The sequence below is a fragment of the Corvus kubaryi genome, unplaced genomic scaffold (assembly GCF_017639235.1).
Source record: "Corvus kubaryi isolate FWS band 111438036 unplaced genomic scaffold, C.kubaryi_AGA036_p1.0 37396, whole genome shotgun sequence".
In the NCBI taxonomy this organism is placed as follows: Eukaryota; Metazoa; Chordata; class Aves; order Passeriformes; family Corvidae; genus Corvus; species Corvus kubaryi.
Genome location: NW_024581135.1, coordinates 25,609,036 through 25,629,627, shown reverse-complemented (window position 1 = coordinate 25,629,627; position 20,592 = coordinate 25,609,036). Strand labels below are relative to the sequence as shown.

At 40.4% G+C, this 20,592-nt stretch overlaps 1 protein-coding gene across 6 annotated transcripts in view; it reads right to left on the bottom strand.

Moving 5' to 3' along the window:
- PARD3B (par-3 family cell polarity regulator beta) overlaps positions 1 to 20,592 on the bottom strand; it is a 402,580-nt gene that overhangs the window by 51,134 nt on the left and 330,854 nt on the right. For 5 of the 6 annotated variants that reach the window (XM_042040921.1, XM_042040922.1, XM_042040923.1 and 2 more), the window contains one exon: positions 82 to 217. The exons of the other annotated variant lie outside the window; for it this stretch is intronic. In XM_042040921.1, coding sequence (XP_041896855.1) covers positions 82 to 217 — 136 coding nt within the window. The remainder of the gene's footprint in view (positions 1 to 81; positions 218 to 20,592) is intronic. 6 annotated transcript variants of the gene reach the window in all.

The following is a 20,592-nucleotide window of genomic DNA, read 5'->3' as shown; positions in this document are numbered from 1 at the left end:
TTCTAGAAAACACAAACAAGTCAGCACCTTCTGCTAACTCTGAATGTTGCAAAAGCCCTTTGGATCCCATAGTGGACCTACCCAGAGCTGGTCGTAGTCAGAGAGCTGCGTTCTTCCCTCGTCGTCCTCATAGAAGGGCAAGCCCTCCCGCCTGGCCTGGTGGTACTCCTTCCGTAACCTCTGGATACGATCAGCATTCCCCCCACCTGTGCAGCCACTGAGGGGAAAAAAAAATCTAAATAAAACTCCTATGAACACACATATCTGAGACCAGGTACACACCCGAGACAAATTGATTATGTTTGATTTTCCTGATTTGCATAGTTCCCACTGGCCCATATCAGCCTTATTTTTGCTTTCTTATATTGACAAAGCTGCTAAATGTGAACTTGATCCCTGTTTTTAAAAAAGGCTGTCCCTGTCCAAAGAACTTAACAATTCCTGTACAAGACAAGAGACAACAGATGGATGCAGACAGATGGGGGGCACAAGAAAACTTTTAACATTCCTGTGAGCAGCTATAAATGACTATCATATTTTAATAATAATAATGATAAGTTGACAAAAAATGTTTCCTTTTGCTCCCATGCTAAATGTGGAATTTCCCTAAAATTACATATGTTCTAGGAAAAGAATAAACTACTATTCACAGAGAAGCACAGGAAAGTTTTGTCTCATGAAAAAAACCAAACTCCCTCCCAATTATACAAAGAACTCAAACATCAGCCATGAAAATCCAGGGGAGGCAAGAGAGATGGGAAAGCCCACTATTAAATCTTGACACCATCGTTTTAAAGTGGTAATTAAACTGTAATTCACTTAGTAATCCACAAAGACTCACTTGTATGCAGGACTGCATACACTGAAAACTGCTCTGGTAAATCCAGTGGAGTTGCTTCGTTTATCAAGTTAAACACATGCCTTTCTGGGGGTTTTGACCCTAGTGAGCCTTCTAAAACCTTACAGCTGGGCTTGTACAACTGTGGAAGCTCAAGCTATAACCAGGAAGTATTAAATAAAATCCTGAAAATGGCTAAGAATTCAAAAACCTCTGGTCATATTTAAAATTAATAATTAAAAGTTTCCTGCAGCTACTTCCAGCCCTGCTGTAGTCAGCACTGGGGTGAGTGCTGACTGTATAGCTAAGTAGCATTTACTGGCATTCACAGGGGATTATTAATTATACAATTAATTTGTGGCTGCTCCTAAACTCAAACCATTGTTATTGCAGCACATCATCATATATTCTCTTAATCTACAACCTTAACTCTGCCTCACCACCAGTGGACTACAGACACAGAGATTTATTCACCTGAGCACAGACTCAGTGGAGCAGCTTGCTACATTGCACTCCACTATGAGTATGCCAGAATCTAGGGAAGCCTTTCATAGGATTTGCATAGCAAACTGAATTTGGACAGCACATACAAAATATTGGACATAAACCCATGAGTTCAATAATACTTAGCTTCTAGTATCTATCAGCAATATAGACTGGTTGGAAATTAACTACCAATTAAGAGAAATTCCATGTAGGCTGCAAATGCAACTAAATATGCAGTTACAATTGGAAATATGTACTTAAGGCATCAGTATGTTTCCATGAAAAATCAAATGACTTCCTTTCCTGAAGCCTAAGTTATCCATCCACTCTACAAAGTCCCAGAGGTTTCAAGCTTCTCTGGCTGACTTACTGAAATCTTCCAGAGCATATGAAATTTTTCTCATGATCTGCCAAGACAGTGCAGAAAGCTTGCATACACTCTGTGGACTACTGAGGGGGGAAAAAAAGTATATTCCCTCTTCACCTTTATTCCTTCCACAGATAAATGCCTCTATTCCTTGCATGAATTCTTGTCAAATAGTGGAGAACTATTTCCAGTTTGCAAAACACTGAAACTGAGGTCTAGCTAATGGGGACTATCACTCAGAACAGTGAAGTTTGGTCCATAGCTCATGAACAGCACAATACCTGTGAAATCCCCTGACATTACTTGTGAGTACAGATAACATGTTTAATGAGGGCTGCTAACATATAGATAAGGCCCAAAGTATAGTCCCTGTTGCTTTGCCAACAACATTGCCCAAAGCAGCACTAGCTTGGAGGGAAATACTGAAATACAGGCAATAGGTCTAGTTTGATTCCAGCCAATCTGGCTCCCTGCAGCTCTCTGCAAACTGTATAGCACCTGTCACCAGTAGTCTAATGGCCACATACCCACTTTCTACCTCTAGGTACTTGTGTTGAAGAGGCAATCTGAAAATACCACACACATTGGGTTTTCTCCCCCCTTTTAAAGTTAAATCCAAGATTAATACATTTTAAGACATAGTAACAGGAGCCTGTGCTCTACTGACTGTAGATCTCTGGTAGGTGAACTTCCCTCTGCTCAAACCCTTTGAGCCAGCAAGTGGAAGTGGTGCTGCAGAGTTCAAGCTGATTATATATATTACAAGACAGGGCTTGACAGATTTTGCTTTGGCAAACCTCTGCCACGCAGTATTAAACTACAAACCCTAAGCATGAGAATGAGTAGGAACATTTGAATGAAAGATAGCAGCACATGGAAAGTTATCCATCTGGATTAGTGTGAAAACACAAGCATAATCTCTGTGGAAACAAGCAGCTCCGTGAAGTCTGATTTCCTGTGCTTCTCTCCTGTGGGTTCTCTTGTGTCTGATAATGGTTCACACTGCAGTATTTCCACTGAATGAATGCAAGAGCATTCATCTGGGTCTCTCTAGCAGGCTGCTTATTTTCACTTTGTGAAGCTTTGTGTTCCAGTATCTCTTGAGCATCAAGTCACCAGTCAAGTCTGGTCAAAAATGGCCAGCAGGTTCAGAATTTGTCAGAAAAGTGAAGGGGACAGGTAGGAAGAGGGTTGGGTCAGTACATCTGCTTCATATTTTCAGGATACAGTTAAAGCACCACAATTTTTTTTTTCTCCACCAGTTTTTAGGCACAAATGTAAAAGACACTGGCTTTTGAAAGAGCTGCATTCTATCTTACCATGAAAGTTTTACCCACTCCTGAGTAAAGTGAGATAAATATGATGCCCTGTGCAATGCTCATGAAACAGTTCTGAATTTCAAGTTGGCTCCTGACAATTATGTGAATATATGAACCACATTCAAACTCACCAGATGAATTCAATCAGCACTGTGCAAATATCGCATACATAATCTATTAGTTTACCCCAAAGAAACTGAAGCATTGAATTCAAGCAGAATGAAGTCATCAGTAATAAAAAAAAGAAACCGATAAGGCAATATTAAAAAAAACCCAACACAATATTCCAAGATTTGCAGAGAAGATCATACATTGACTGTAAACTATTCTCCCCTCTGTCTATAAATACATAATTAAAAAATATTGGTTTGATCAGATAGCGGTTCTCAGACAGGGAAACAGCAGATGAATACCAGTTCAAATGTTTCAGATGCATGACTATTTATACTGAAAAGGGACCTGAACTTATAGATAAAATATAAAAACAATGCTCCAATCAAAGTCAGCTTACATTAAGGACACTTACTGAAGCTTTTCAGCAAGCCTAGTAAGTACAGCAGACAGATTTCTTTTACAGTAGCTTTACATTTAATGCAGTGCTCTCTCCTTGAGGAGATATAAATATTACAGTCATCAAATCTACAATTTTGTGCACACTTGCTTCCCTGACATGGCTCTGGAGCCATGCTACACATCCTTAAGGAAACCATGCAACCACACATTTACCATTCCCTCCACCATCACATGTTCCCAGGATCCAACATTTAATCTACTCACGGGCTTCTCTGTGTTGTAAGACTGAGAGAACCGTTCACTCTGCATTTTCCAACTGATTTCAGAACGATTTCCTAAAATTGTGCTACGTGTAAGGAGACTGATTCAGAAGCAGCTGATACTGGGAAGTTTAAAAATAATGTCTCCGTGTAGGAATAAATCTCTGAGAAACTTCAAAAAGAGTTGTGAAGACCCAGGTGCTGATTTCAAACAATAGTAACAAAACATGTCCAAAATCCCAAGCCATAAACAAGCTTAAGAAAAGTTCAACAGCTCTTCCAGTAAGCTGCACACACTGCAAGGGATTTTTTTGAAATAGAAAAGAAAAAAAACTCTTAACGTGAACACTCAAAAGAGGAAAAAGCACATTCCTGGCAGTCATTCTGTAGTTTTGTTAAATACAGTCCTTAAAACCAAAGCTTTCTTCTGGCTTGGGAGAAGGATAAAAACAAGTCAGTGCTATCGTTCTAACCCACATGATCGTTCTAGTCCAGCTGCTGGGGCTGTACCACCAAGTGGGTAAAGAATTGCCAGCAATCACCTCCCCGGCCCCGTGCCTGCACCTGTCAGAAGCACCACGCAGGGCCCACTTTGCCCACTGTGACTGAAAAGGGACCGGCTTCGAAACAGCCTCTCAACCAATACAGCTGGAACAGACATCCCAATACAAAAAGGGAACCATAACGTAGCAGAGACTGAGCTTCAAGCTCTCTGACATTATGTAAACTCTGTGAAATTTCACCGCATCATCTCTGAAGAGAGAGATGAACAAGAACCACAGCAATAATATAATATATCCAATATGACTAGGTTTTTTCCAAAGAATCGAAACACCATAATCAGTATTAAATATGTATGGCTCAGGTTTTGCACAGTAAAATCTCCTCTGTGTTCTTCCTCTGAGTTGCTAATCTGGATTTCCATCATTCAAGTTAAAATGACATTTTTTAAATCAGTGAGTTACTGAAGCTTTCTTGATAATACAAAATTAAAAACAAGTGTTGCACATATGAAGTAAGATGAACCACTTAAAGCTATATATAAACATACATTTAAAGAGGCAATAAACATTTTGTTTCCAGTGGTTTTCCTAAACACATCATTATTGCACAGGGCTTTTTTGCCAGCGTCTTCTTTCAAACACTGATTTCACCCAGCTGACTGTCAGCCCCCTAAGCAAACAACTGGTGCTTCCAAGTTAAAATAAAACAAAACAAGCAAACAAAAAAAGAAGAAAAAGAAAAAGGAAAATTATTCTTTTAGAGAATTTTCTATTAACAAACAAATTCAAGACAAAATGTGATTCACAGACTCTAAAGAATGGACAATCTTCCATTCATGATCTGCTAAAAAACAAAACTAATTTTACATACTGAAAGGAACACAGTGGCATACAAAGATATACAGTATAAGGGTGTCCAACAGAGCATGTAAGAGTGTACTAGTTTGAAAACAAACCAGTGGGAGGCACTAAGTCAGAATAACAATTTAATGGAAATTAAAGAAAAGGGGAAAAAAAAAGGTAAAAGAAAACACTGTCAAACTGACAGAGTCAAGGTACAACCTGACACCCTGTTAGGCAGGGTGGTGGTAGCAGTCTGGTAGAATGGTGGCTGCAGTCCTCTGAAGCGGTGATCCTGTAGTAAAACAGTCTGCTCTTCCTCAGGAAGTCCAATGGTGGCTGTGTAGCTCCTGTCCTCTGGAAATCCAGTGGGAAGCCGGTGTCTCTGGTGTTCAGCCTCAGATTATATCCACGATGGGATGCTTGGTTCCTCCCTCTGGGCGGAGCATCTCACAATGGGGTAACGAGTCATGAGGCCAAGTGTTGATTAGGCTCATTAACAGGAGAATAGTCCGGAGGGAGTTATCTCTGAGTCAGGCGGCAGGACAATGATGGGCAATTAACAGAAAGATAGTCTGGGGGGAGGAGGCAAGGAAACACTGCCCCACCTGGTTTCAACGGCTCCTGAGGATGGTAATAGAATACACTGCAACCCAGGACAAAGAGTATCTTTCATTTAGAGTAAAACTTCCATTTTGAAGTTATAACAAATAAATATTTGAGTAAGTTACTCTTTCAGTTCCAGCCCTTGCATTTCTACCCTGAAGTAGAAAGTATCTTTATTGCTTATGAAGGTATTTCTGCAATCTCAATAGGAAGAAGGAATAAAAAGAATGGTGGGAAGCGATAAAAAGAAAATCAATAGTAAGAACATAATTCTATAATATTTCAGCTTTCATCTTTGTCACCACCAAGAGAAAGAGATTTTAGAGAGAAATGAACATTTGTTGTTCTCATATGAAATAGTATTGCAAGGAAAGACTGGTCAGAAATGCCTTGCTGACATCACTGATACTGCCTTGCAGGTTCAGGAATCACCTTTGATGTTCAGTCAAAGCCAGCCTGGGTTTTAGCTACACACACCCCACACTGAGGACCCAAGTTAAGAATGACATCTTTCTAGGAACTGGAACCATGGCTTTACTGGTCTCCACAACACCAGCTTTCTTGCTCTGGGCAGGAATATACTTGATGTATACACAATTACTGTCTTTCTCAGTGGAGAGGGGCTCGACAAGGACACTTGATTTGGACACTCGGGCAAAGTAGGTAGACTTTGAGTCCTGTTCCATTTAGGCAGGACTGTCTGAGAAGGTCTGCTCAGAGGGACTGATGTGAGAGGCATTAGATGGATGTGTTTCTCTCTATGCACATAAGTACATACAAAGAATCATAAATAAGCTGCAGAAAAACAAATTACACTGAAGAAGCTATTTACACTTATTTGAACCTGTATATTAAAGTCCCTGAATCTTAATCTGTTTTACAATATTTTAAAAAATCATGTACTTCAGTGGAACATACGCTGTCACCTTTCAATTCTTTAGGCTAACATAAAAGCAGTACAACTACTTCTGTCCAAAAGGTCAAAGCCTCCTAGGGCAGCACATGACTACCATTTGTCTGGACGTAAATTGAGTCCTATTGACCCTGTAACATCACTGCTGACCTCTTGACATTAGGAGCTTAGTGGAAAGAGAGAAGATGATATTCTCAGGTTCCTACACACTCATTAGGAAGAAAAAAGGAAAGAAAACCTTGCATGATATGAATTAGCAACGTCATTAACCTTTTCTTTCCCCAAATAGCTCACAATATGTTTACAGAAGCCTCAAAAGAACCATTTGAAGATTCAGACCAGCAGATTTGTATCACTTTCAGTTTTTCCAAACTGTTTATAAAATATCTCTCAGTGGCTTGACACAAAGCAACTTTTTATGTTTCCCTCCCTTCACATGACATAGAACACCTTTTCCTGTTTGTCATGGCAGACGGCCTAGACATTCAAATGAGCATCATCTTTTCAAACCAGCCACTTCTCATCTCCATTACTCTCCTTTATAACTTATAGTTGACTGCAGCTGGCCAGGAATAACGGGAGGTATAGCCTAATTTGTTGTTTTGTGGAAACAGAATTGGCATACTGAGATTTAACTTCACTGCAAGCAGATATGGTATATGCTACTCTAACAGAAACACATTATTTGCAATCAAGTAGAAAGGAAAGAGAAAAAGGCAGACATTTTCTTCTTTGTAGCCAGATTGTCATCTTTATTTCAAAGAAAGGTCATTTTTTTTCCTTTTCTCTGCTCCATGTATTGTGCCTCATCAAAGAAGGCAATCACCAGACCTTAATTAATAATAAAAAAAAGATGCCTTTCCAGTTCAGGCTGGTTAATGGCAACGTCTGTTTCTGGCATGGGACCAGTTTACTGCTGTCTTGTTGATGTGAGATGTGCACTTGTCTCTGAAGGGCTAGGAAAGCAGGGAGATTAGGGACTCGGCTGCTGACAACAACCAAACTCTCCATAAACAATACACAATGAAAATAATGAAAAACAGATTTTCCTGGTATTTTCAGTAGCCTCTAGACAATGCAACAGTTTCTGGTTTCTTCACTAAAGATGATATCAATTATGCCTTTTATCCATCATGCAGAAGTCACGTGTGAGGCATAATTGAAGGCCTTCTCTCCAAGGTAATTTCATCTGGATTTACACGGCAAAGTACTTAAATTGCCTTTTTTGGCACTTTGTATTACAACACAGCTTGGGAGGGGGTATTTTACTTCACTGATGTAAAGCAGCTGGCATATTTAGAATAGATAGGTCACATCAACACAGAGCAGATTTTTCAGCCCTCCAAATTCCATTTACAGCAGCTTTAACAATTCAACAAAGCAAAGACTGAATGCTAAACTCCAGTGCAGAAATGTAACAGTATTTCTTAAAAACTATCACACCTGCCTGCAACTGGCAGCTAGGTTTTTTTCACTTACAGGCTATTGCTTTTTGCACTACCGTTTATTAAACTTATCACGAAAGCTGAAATAATAACTGCTTTACAAACTTCCAATGAATTAGCCATTAAGAAGTCCCTCAGGAATTCTCTTTACCACACACAAAGCAAAAGCAGGAGGGAGAGAAGGTGACAATTCAGTGCAGTCTTCATTTCTGCACTCCCTTGTGAGAGAAGAATTGAGGATCTAAGAATTCCTTCACAGTAGATGCCGCTGCCCATGTTCTAAAACATATTTTGTTGAAAATTTCAAAGCCCAGCGTAACTATCCATTTTCTCTCAGAAATTACTTCTCCAAGTTTCACACTAGAGACTGTATCATCTGCTCTTCGTTACATACATGCCAGTCTATGCCACTGGCAGAGTGGCAGCAACTAATCTAATACTCTGTGTGGTTTGTTTTTTTAATACCTGGCCTAGCTAGAGAGGAGGTAGAGAACTCAGCCTCAACCAAAAAAAAAAAAAAAAAAAGTTCTCTGTGTCTGTAATTCTGCGACAGATACAGCTTACATTTTAAAAATAAAAAAGAATTCCCATAATGTGCAAAGCATCAGGGAAAAGCACAGCTCTCAGAGCCAAAACACATCCTTACTATAAAGTTGGCATTTTGGGGGTGTTTTTAATGAATGGTCACTACAAGGATAACATTAATCCAGCATTAGGACTTTTACAGGAAAAAAAATACAAATGTAATTTATCTTTTTTAACTGTCAGCTGCATTTCTAACGCTTTAAAAGCTGTAGCTTCCAGCAGCCTTTTGTCTTTCTGCCATGGCAGGAATATCTTGGACAGCTGTAAGAGCTTTGTAAGCTATCTTTCTCAAAATCCATTAGCTAATTCAAGGAACCTAATTAGAGCTGCCATTTTGATGGAGCATATTGAATGCTCTGTATAAACTAGTAACACCATCAATGTTTATTAAAAATTGCAAGAACCAAAGCTCTCCATTCCATATAAATATTAATGGACAGATACATAATACTTATTGAAATATAGACAGCATTATGACCACAGAAATACACACAGGTATAGTATACTTACAACCCCGTGTGATGCATTTACTCACAAAGGCTGAAGTACAGAAGCAAAACCTAGGGACAATTTTACACAAACTGTTGAAAATTGACCAGCTTCCATTTACACTATCCTTATGTGCATTAAGGGAAGCAAAGCACACTAAAGATGATTTGTTTCTTGTGTTTTTTCTGAGTAGTGTGCTGACAGTTTAGAGTGCATTTTGAGCTTACCTCAAGAATGCACTCCAGCTGGAACCATTTTATAGCTCCTCTTAAACCAGCCACTCCAATCACTGTACTTTGTAGACATTTACACATACTCCAGTACTATACTGTTTAAGGGTATCCAAAGATTCAAAGGGAATTTGCTCTGTAGAGTTAAAACTCAAATTCTGCTGTAGACAGCAACAAAGTTGGTGAAAGGAGCCAGACATCTGGAGCAGTGCTTTCCTACTTTCTGCTGCGTAAAGGGCCAATCATAATGAAAAAACAGCTCACAGATAACGATACAACACATGAAATACTGACCATTCTAAGAACATATCAGAGACCTAATTAGGTTAGGCTGTACAAGCATATGCCTTTGGCTGCAGAAATAAAAAGTTTTCTGGCTACTTCACAGCTTTGTTTTTAACTTGATACTTCATAAATGGAACTGCAGAAAACCTCATATGTTACCATTTCAATCTGACGTCCCCTTTCATATGCATCTAACAGTGTCTGGATTCTATTTATATGTACAACTAAATATACGTGCATAGAAAAATCATCTGATTTGCTACAGAAAGACAGCAGATGCTCTTATTAAGCCACTGGCACATGCAAGGTGAAGCATGTCAGCCTGGTACAGAAAGCATTTAATACTCCAACTACAAGCTAAAGAAAAGCAAAGACAACAAATGAAATGATTTCTAACGCACTTTGCTAGCTGTGAGTGCAAGGCACAGCAAAGTGAAAGCACTGCTGAGCATGCTCGAATGACTCTTGTAACACATGGGGCTTCTTGCAGAGGGGTGTAATCCATACACACTCTTCAGAACATCCAAACTCCAGTGCCGTGATCTAAAGCTCACTTATTCAGAGTATATACTAAAATGACACATGAAACATTTAACAGATGTGCAAGAGAAACAGGCCTAGTTATATTTTCTACACTGTAATAGTACAAGGGGCTAAAAATTTTGTGACAATCTTACCATGGGGACAACCCTGAAGGTAAATTCCTTTTGGTTCTCTGATAGGGCAGTATTTCCAAACTACAACTGAGATTTGAGCAGTTTCACAGGGAGACACTCAAAAATCAAAACATCAGTTACTACTGGCTTCTCTCAGGAATTATACATGGCAAATTTAGCTTGTGGTTATTGTTCAACAAAAACCCTGCCAGATGCTGAAGTGGGAGACGAATTTTCGCAAAGTTCTGCTGCTTCCAAGGCCACCCTATCTACCCTTCCAGCAGCCTCCCACCTTGGGCACTTCCCCCGGGTGCAGCTGAGTCCTGGGACCACTGTTGTTTAGTTTGCATTCACAGACTGGGGAGTGCACATTCCTTCAACCAACTTTCATCACAAGCTCTGCTTCAACAGAATTAAACTCTTTATAAGCCAAACTGCATTTTGGAGAAGTATTTCTGAGCTTGGAAGCCTCAAGTCAGCAGTGTAACTCTATTACTTTTCATTATGTAGGCAATGGAAGCTCCTGGACTTCTAGACATGCATTGTTTTTCTAGCTCCTTCTTACAGCTGCAACTCCACTGCACTTCTGGTAGGAAATTATTCCCACTTTTCCACTTGGAGAACAGAGGTGTTTAAGACTGAAGGTGAGCCCTACTCCTTTTTAGTAATTCCTTTGAAAAATGTTAAATTAAAAAGGAAAAAATGAAGTAACAGAATCTTCAAACTATACAGAACCATTTTTTTGGCGTACCTTGCCTGGGGAAGGAAGATCAAGCCTCTCTCTGCATTTGGCTGGGAGTCCCAGAAATGCTAGAGCAAGTGTTCTGGTGCAGGCTCACCTCTGCCTCTACAGAATGATTCCTATATGCTTTCAACTGCCATGTTTGGAAACACACCTTACAAATATTTTCCCATCTGTTTTTGTCTTGCTGCCTCGATTCCGTTCTCATCCTGATGTTTGGAAGTCTTTCCCTTCCTGTCTTTCAGCCAAGGATGCCAATTTCCTCCACCCATTACTGGCTTCCCATAAAGGAAATCTCTGTCCCACAGGCAGCTGTAGTACAGAAACACCTCCCCTGATGCACCTAGGTCAGCATGTCCCCTCCCAGCACTCCTTGAGATCCATCTCCCAGGAGCACTTCACAAAGCAGCTGCCAGTGAGGATGGGGCTGCAGGTGGTGTGGGACACACAACAGCACGTCCTCCTTTCAGCACTGGTTCAAACGAGGTGCTCATGTCTGACACACTGACAGAACATCAAACCTGCAGTACTGGTAAACTTCTCTCTACTTGGAAGCATCCACATCTTGCCCACAACTACGGCCTGGCCCAGCACTCCCCTTTATTCTCCCCATCCTCTATCTGCCCCAGCCTCTTCTCTGTTCCGATTCTTGTCCTGCCCCTCCATGGCATTTTTTAGGGCATTCAAATCAGCTCACCATTTTCCTCCCTGGAAGGTGGGGTGTTAGGGCCTGGGAACACTGATCATCACTGAACAACCTGTTCACCTCATCCTTCGTTCCTGCAACAGGAGTCTATCTGGTCCCTGCAGCCAGAACCTGCTATTGCAAAAACATGTATCGGCTCTGGCAGCTCAGGACGAGTACTTTTGGTGAAGTTAGCAGCCAAGTTTCTATCATGTGTGTGGGAAGTACTCTAAATCTTAAAATTTAGTCAAATTGTCACCGTTCAAGGGGTGGCAAAAGCCACAGTCTGGTATAAGACTAGGCTGTGTTCCCTTCCAAAATATAAAGACCCCATTCCAGCATATGGAAAAACTACAGATTCTCGTTGAAAGAATATATGCTGCTGCTTTTTTACTTTTTGCACAGACAAAACAACCCCTTGTCATCTTTTCTTTCCAGCTACCACTCCCCCCCAAAAAACCCCCCAGCTGTTATCTGATTCCATAAAAATTCAGCTTCAGCAAGCCTCCTACATAAGCATTTTCAGCCCAAATGGTTGAAGATTGGTTATCAACATGTGCAAATATGGTTTTCCAATGGAAGTCAGGCCAGCAGCTCCCCAGGCACAAGTGGCACAGCCTGTTTCCATGACTGTCCCCCCTCCCTGCCCTATAGGACTGCATTCTCCCTGGTCCAGCGGGTTGCTCCATGTCCCTGAAGGCAGCACAGAGCTTGCTTGCTCCTGGCATCTGCAGGATGAGCACTCCTTAACAACAACCACAACACCTTTGAGGGTACAACCTGGTACGCATATAGTACTGCTGCATGTGCTCCAGATTAAGCTGTAGTCAGCTTAATGAGAGACTTAATTGATGAGTGCTACTTCCTTCACTTGTCCATTAAGATAAGTACAGCACATGGACATTTCAACCCATCAAAGAAGAGAAAACGCATTAATTTTGGTTTTCTTAGAGCTGTTAATAAATCTGACACTGTCTGGCAGTTTTCTTCATTTCCTACCATTTGACAGATACTGTGATCACAAGTTACAGAAGATGTTTTTCCTCTGAAATTATCACTCTGGTAATACAAGCCAGAAGGAAACTTTATCAAGATACCAAGAAGCTGGGTATCGGTTTTATTTTTAACTTTATGTGGCTGGTTTGTGAATATCTCAATGTGATAAAAAAATAAATTCCATCCGGTACTATTAAAAATCATACACACAGAGACACATTACAAATGACTGTATTACAGCAAATAATCACACTGTGTATTTATCAGTAAAAGCCAATATTCCTCTCATACAGTCGGCCTGGCTCTACTTAGACCCCTTTACTGTAAGAGCTCCTGCAACTGTTTTCTTCCTCTTTTTATCTCACAAATTGACATTTGTATGGAATCAAGAAAAATCTTCCTTAATAATTTTTCATTACTAATGGCTTTTTTTGGTATGTGTATTTGAGAGGAGGGAAGGCAAAGGGCAGGAAAAAGGAGCTTTAAGTGCTCTGCAAATTATCCTCCTGAATCTGGGCCTCATAAATCCTATCAAATGTTATATTTCATCAATAGGCTGGAAAAGCTTTTTTCTCTGCAATGATGAAGCCTGGGTTTAAAATTTATGGTTTCATTTTAGAAATGGACTATAAAAAGAGTCTGACTTGGCTGTCCATCAACTGTAGCTGACATTAGCAAGTTAGGTGTGGACTTTTAAAGTGTGATATGTATTTTTTTATTTATCATACAGGTACATACATACATAAATGAGGACATGTATATCACTGTGGGTTTGTGCATGCATAAATATACAGCTGGATTTAAAAAAAAATTGTCTTAAAAACACATTTTCTTTCAATGCAAGAGGCTCTGAGATATTCAGCAGATTAGATTGCAAAGTGATAAAAGTGTCCAGAACAGAGTTGGCTCAAAGACCTGCAGCAACACAAGCAAATTGCATTTTGCTGCACAAATGATCGAGATAAAGTAGTTTAATTTGTTCTCATTCGTGGGGTGGCAAAATGCAATTCAGCAATGGCAGAGTAAGGCTCATATGGAGGCAGGGAAGATTCCAACAGGCTGTGAGGAGAAAAGGGGAGGAGGGCAGGCAAGGACCAAAAGGTTTTAGGCAGGGGAAGACAATTAGCAAAGGACTGATAGATTGGGGAAGAGTGGGTGCAGAGCTTCTGCACCTCTCGTGCATGGAAAGAGTGGGAAGGAGACAGCTTCCCCCATCTCCATGCAACTCTCTACTCCCTTTCTCCTCTTTTTCCAAGCTCTGGAAACAATTCTGACTCCCCAGAGAGTCGCTCCTACTTGTTCTCCTGCACTGCCTGTGCTAGGAGAGCACTGTGATTATGGCTCCTATTCCTATTGCTGCCACCACTGACGGGAGCCATGTGGGTGCCACAGCTGTCCTCTACAAGCCCAAAAGCTTCCTCTGGCAGCCACAACAGCAGCTTCCTCAGATGGAGGAGGAGGAGGCAATCTGTGCATGCTGCCGAAACACCCACTCCTCTCTTCCCTTACCATCAGAGCTGGAGGTCTGCGGCCAGTGATTGCTACTTAGTTCCACCTCTGATGAAAGGCAGCCTTAAAGACAACACTTATAATAGAAGCATTACCGCTCCCCAAAATCCTCATACTTGTAAAAGGAAACCACATTTAAAACAAAAATCAGATAAATAAAGCGACATTGGAGAAAGTGAAGTTCCCTTCTGAATGTAAAGGAGCCCATTTCCCTCCATCTGCTACTAAAAAATGTCATTTTGTAACTCAAAGAATTAATGATGGATTATGTGAAAACAGCAAATCAGATCATGCTGTTGAGGCATTATATGAACTAAACAGAAGAGCAGTTAATCTAAATCACATGTGGGATGGTTATTACTGTGTGCTGCCATCACTGCTGCTGAGTCTGGCTGTAATATTGGTTTTGGTGGCAACACATGGAAAAACCTGAACGTCTTGGTCCTCATTATAAAACAAGAAGAAATCTCACTCTGGGGAACATGGTCAAAGCTGACAAGTGAGCACTGCAGAAAAGGCTGGGCAGGGGCAGTGGTTAATGCAAAGGTACTCTGAGTCAAAACCAAGAAAACAAGTTACTTCTTCCATCACCTCTATTTTGTAACGTGAACAAGACAAATAAATAAAAGAACCCATAATTCATGCTCAGGACACTTGTATACTGTGGCTTCAGATCAGTGCTGAAATTCCCTGTTGAGAGGCTGTTTGGCAAGGCTCCCATCAGCAGCCAGCGGACGGAGGCACTGCAGGGCACGGCTCAGCTCCCGCTGCAGGGCTGCTGACTGTGCAGGGGACCGGGCTCTGCTCACCTTGGACAGCGAAGGCACAAGCAAGGGATAATCACTGACTTGGTGTTATCCAGCAGGGAAGCAGGGAGGGGAAGAATCCACATTATGCAAATCAAAATACATTCTGCTTCTAGCGCTAAGTTTCCACTGTAAATATATAAAATACATTGTGCTTTCACCAATTTAAGGAAGCGAGAGGACCTGAAATTGCCTGTATTTCCAATAAAAAAGGTATTTGTATTAGGGAACGGTAACTTTATGAAGCCTTGATCTACAGATGGCCTGTCTCTGGAATTTACATTTTTTACTGAAAGGTGGTATACAATGGTGTCGCTTTGCACGAGCAGAAGTTACTTAGAAACAAGAAAATCTTGAACTCTTTCAGATTCACACAAGTTAACCCCATTTAACAATGAAATTCAGGACACTAAACCAATACTGACATGATAGTATTTTCAAACACAAATGCACTTATCCCACTGCAGATCTAGAATATTTCTAGCAGTATATTTTTTATATAGTTTTCCTGCATGTTTCTCCTAGTAGATTTCAAAATAACCAAAAAATTAATTTTTCCTTCTCTTGAAATTTTTCAAATCTGAATTAACTTTTCTACATACACACATATTTCTGCCAGTCTGCAAAGAGAAGGTCCTGTCACTGTTCAAATCCTTAATTTTTTCTCTTCTAAAATCTTTTAATTGGCTTTTCCCCTCCCCCCAAAGGATGCTTTGTTCAGTTTTGTTATTCCTTCTTCTTTCCTTGTCTCCTTATTTCCTTACCTCTTCCCTGAGACTCCAGCTTCTTTTTTTATTTATTTTTAATTTTTTTTTTCCTTGACCTCTTATGAAACCCTGACCTGTTTACAGAGAGCAGCCCACAGAGCTTAAGGGCTAATGTTTTACCCCCTACTCACCATTCTGTATCTGGCTGCAGTAATCAGTAACTAGAATCCATCATCATCAATGGATTTTCAGTGACAGGCACTGTACTTGCTCAGATAATGGCCCCATATATTGTCTTTGAAATGAGGGTGTGACCACTACTTAGGGATATTCTCAAGAGTCACTAAATGGCACTGCTGCAGGACATGTTTGCTTCACATTTTGAAGACAGACCTGCAGAAAAGCAAGCTTTGAAGTTTTGGGGTGCTTTGGATGGTACTGTGCTCTCAGGACACACCAATATTAACGAAAACACATCACCTTGGACTGGAGCAGGCCACTCGCCAGCTGGTTTGGACCACAGGGGAAGAACCTGCAGACACTGCCTCTGAAACTCTCCTTACATGTGGCTCTGAAGAGGTGGATAATAAATAGACAGTCCTGTTCCCATACACAGCAGAGCAATGGAAACAGTAAAAGCATGTGGGGGACCACAAGCTAATATGGAAGCAACACTGGTCCACAGGATGCCTGACAATGATACTTGATGTTTTAGGAAGGAGGCAAATGTAACATGCCCACACAGGCTGCAAAGACAAATTCAGAGTTTGTGAGCCTCAATGCTGTTTAAAGTCACTGTGGACAGAATACACATTTTTTTATTAAGAAGAACTAACAATCTGATAGAGCTGCTGGACAAATAGGACCAAGCTGCTTTGGTGTCAGGTAAACTAACCGTAGAGTATGCACAGAATACGTGTGAGAATGCAGCCTGCAAAATTACTATTTCCAATGTAGGATAAACACGCTCTCATTCTCTAGTCCTCAACTTTATCAGCTTGCCAACCTGGAGCAGCAGATAGTTGAGTATGCTGAATCCCAATAATACTGTCTCACCAAGAGAGAGGAAAGCAAGTTAGCCCACTGAGATTTGGGAGAAAGAAAGAACACTTCCATCTGCTGCATTTTTTCTGCAATGACCAAAGTTCAAAACTCCACGGATGTGCCCTATCACTAACTTAAGCACATTGACCATAAGATTTTTCCTTCCTTCATTTTTCTGCATTCAAGTATATTGTCCATTAATGGACAAAACTACCCTTTTTCCCCCCATCTAATTCACTGCTCCCCATGGGATAGCCACTAAATTTGATTCATGAATATAGTACATTCACAGGCAAAAGTGGGAACAGAGAAACCCCCTCCCCATCATATCACTCTCCAGGAGGGAGTTTGAGACACACTGAACAAAGAAGCCTCAAATCTTCTGGCATACAGCTTAGAAATCAGAATGTGATTTCCATTCTATATCTCTTGCTTCATTACAGAAGATATGGTCCTTAAAATAGGCAATTTGCTTTGGCCAGTAATGCTTAAGGTGCTAGCTTTTAGTTTTGTTTTTCTATAGATTCCACACCGCAGCAGGCAGCTTCCTTCCCTCCAGTCCTGCCGCCCAACCCCAGCTGCAGAGGGAAGATACCTAAAGGATTCAGGCAGCTGGAGAAAATGCAAGAGGCTCTTGGGCCTCATCTGTGTTTCACTGCTTTCACATCCATCTGGGTTTGACAAAGTCATGCTTATCAGTTAGATCAGCAGATAGTCTCCTATCTGTGCTGTGGTGCAGAATTAGGTCAGAAGAGCATTCTGCCAGCTTGTGTTTTGATGTTTAATCCTGCGTTAAGTAGTTGTGGAGACAGCAATAAAGGACAAATTCATCACACTAACCAAATTTTTCACCCCCTAAACCTGGTCAATTTTCCTACTTTGTGAGGAAAATGGAATAAAAATCACACATTACTACTATTTAACTGCCTATTTCAAGAGCATAAATTTTTGAGAATGCAAGTGAGGCCATGAGGCAACTTTATTTTATGAAAATATATCACGTTCAAAGGCAAATGGAATGTTATGAAAATAAAGTCTAAAGAATAGTAGTTCTCAAGTTTTAAGCCATCTTCTTCTGTGATGCCATAGCTGGGTCTTCCAGCCGGCCTCACCAGATGGCCACATTGGCCACCATCAGAATAGCAGTCTGGAAACAAGTACCCTACAGCCTTGCCTAAGCATCTTGGCTGGAATACACTCTGAGGCAGAAGTTCTGTACTCACAACTCAGAGATATTCCCAGTGCACTTGCTTAAGAATTCTTCAAATTTGTGAAGAGATTAAAGCCAAATTTCTGGTCCAGTAGAGGTTGGGGAAAATAACAGAATGTTGGTAACTAGCTTTTAAATGGTAATTGTCAGTATTCACACTAAAACCCTGCTACACTAAAAACACCCCCCCAACAGCACACAGTATGAAAATCTGCTCAAAAATAGTAATCATAAAGAAAAAAAGAATTTTCTCTTAAACAGTAGGTAAGTTCAGCTGCAGAGTATTTCAGCAGCTACATACAATTTTTTGTTTCATGGAAGCTGTACAACCATTCCTCCTCTTACATACAACTGTGCAAATCAATGTGTTAGTGATGCTTTTGCAAAGAGGGTTTGACAACAATAGAGAGTCCCCAGCCTGCTAAATAAGAAGTGACAACTCCATTTGAAAGCTGTCTCTGGATGTGTTTTATGTGCAGAAATTATCTGTGACAGTTCAGATCAAAATAGAGTTTTCATTTCATGTGGAGGTAAATGGACGATAGAATAGGTTACTTTAAATGCTGCAGTCTAGTCCAATTAATGTTTCAGACTTTTCCATATTCTGTGCTCTAAACTTTGGGGTAAAAAAAAAGTAAAAATCATTTGTCAATAGCATGATGCAAAGAACAGGCTAAAAGGTAATAAAAGCGGTTAACAAAAACAGTCATGCAGACGTATGGCAGAAGAGCTCAAGTTACAGTAACCTGGCTGTGAAACTAATAAGTACAAAACAGAAAAGAAAATATCACTTCATTCTTCCAGGGAGAAACAGGCAGGCGAATCAATTCCGATTTCCCATCTCAATCAGCAGAGATTTTGCCATTTACTTTGATGGAAACAGGACTTGCATATCAGTTTTCTTTCGGAGCAGCAGACACAAATCCACATGCTATCATTTGCTTTTCAGATTGTGCAACACAAATTTACAATTTCTGGCTCACGTAACTGTATAAATGATATAATTTGTACTTTAAAAAAATGTCAAATCCAAGGTGTTCACATTTGTTACCTGTAAATCAATCAGTTGTTCTCTGACCCATTTTAAAGAAACACGTTTTCTTAAAGGTTGGGACCTACTGCTGTGTTACTCAAGCACATCAGTGGCCATGGTGGGAACTGTGCTGATACAGTGCCAGTAGCTTTCTAATGATTTTTTTCAAAGTTGGCGGGGAAAACAGTAATTCACGCATAACTTTTTAGATGTAAGCATAAAGTACTGTTATTAGAAAAAGTATGGACCCAAAAGTGAGTGACCCCATCCCAAACAAGGGCCCACGATTCTTACATAATCTATTTTGTTTATGCCACACTTTAAACAATGCATATTTTGATCTTTTCTGAGAAACAGCATTTTTCTTGGCACGATTTTCAATTTCCACCCACTTGGAAGAGCAGGTGTCTTTGTGTATCATTGCTCAACCCTGGGAATAAAGAAAACATTTAAAAAACACGTTAACATTGTTTTCCTAAAGTCAAGGGACATTAATTTAAGGTTCCATGGGCATTAAAGAAGAACAGACCACTCACTTTAAAGGCACTGAGCTAGTAGAAACACTAATGGAGACAAAGCATTCAGAAGATATGAGACCTCAGTATCTAGCGGCCAAAGACTGAACACTGGTAATCTTATTCCTCACAGATGAGTTTTAACACAAAAGAGAAATTAACATCTATCTGTGCGCTAGAGTCTGGAAAAGAAAAACAACAGAACAATGAAGCTGCTCAGACATCTGGTATATTTGCCACAGCTAATAGTAATGAGATAGTGGGCAGAGTGCAGATTAAAGGCAAAAAGGTATGAAAGAACACTGTTATTTCAGAAGCCACACAGACATAGAAAAAATACCAGTACTCAGACTAACGAGTCTAAATTTTGGGAGGGATTCTCAAGCCCTTATCACGTTTAGATTGATAATCTATTTGTAGCAGCATTCAAAGAAAGAGAATGAGACTTCTGCCTATTCACTTTTGGAGCCAGAACATGTCACTAAGAGCAAGAGACTTTTCAAGCTCTTTAGTAAGGAGGTCAAAGCATCACCACTGATGCAGACAGTGGTATTTACAGAGAAAAGGAGGAAAAGATCAATCCCTTCCCCCAGCTCCCTTTACTCTCCCTTTCTGAAGCAGCTGCTGCTTAAACACTGCCATTGTATACAGAGGCACAAAACAATTGCTTCTCGGTTTGTTTTTTGGTTTTTTTTTTTTTTTTTTTAATCAGGAACAGCAGAAGATGTTAAAGGAAGAAAACAACACCTTATTCAGGTGAAGGACTACAGACCGCTTGTCATTTGTGTACTACCAGTCAATAACAATTAGGAACAGGTTTATTGCTCTGATGCTGTTCCCCACCCCTCCTCCACAACCTCACACCCTTTTTGCCACATTATGGAAGTTTCTGCTGACACGTAAAGCAGGGACTGCAGCCAGAGGAGGCGTCCTCTGTCATTACCTGAGAGTAGAGCAGAAGCAGGCCAGGTGCCCTGGTTTGCAGCACACTTCCAGCACACAAGTGCTCA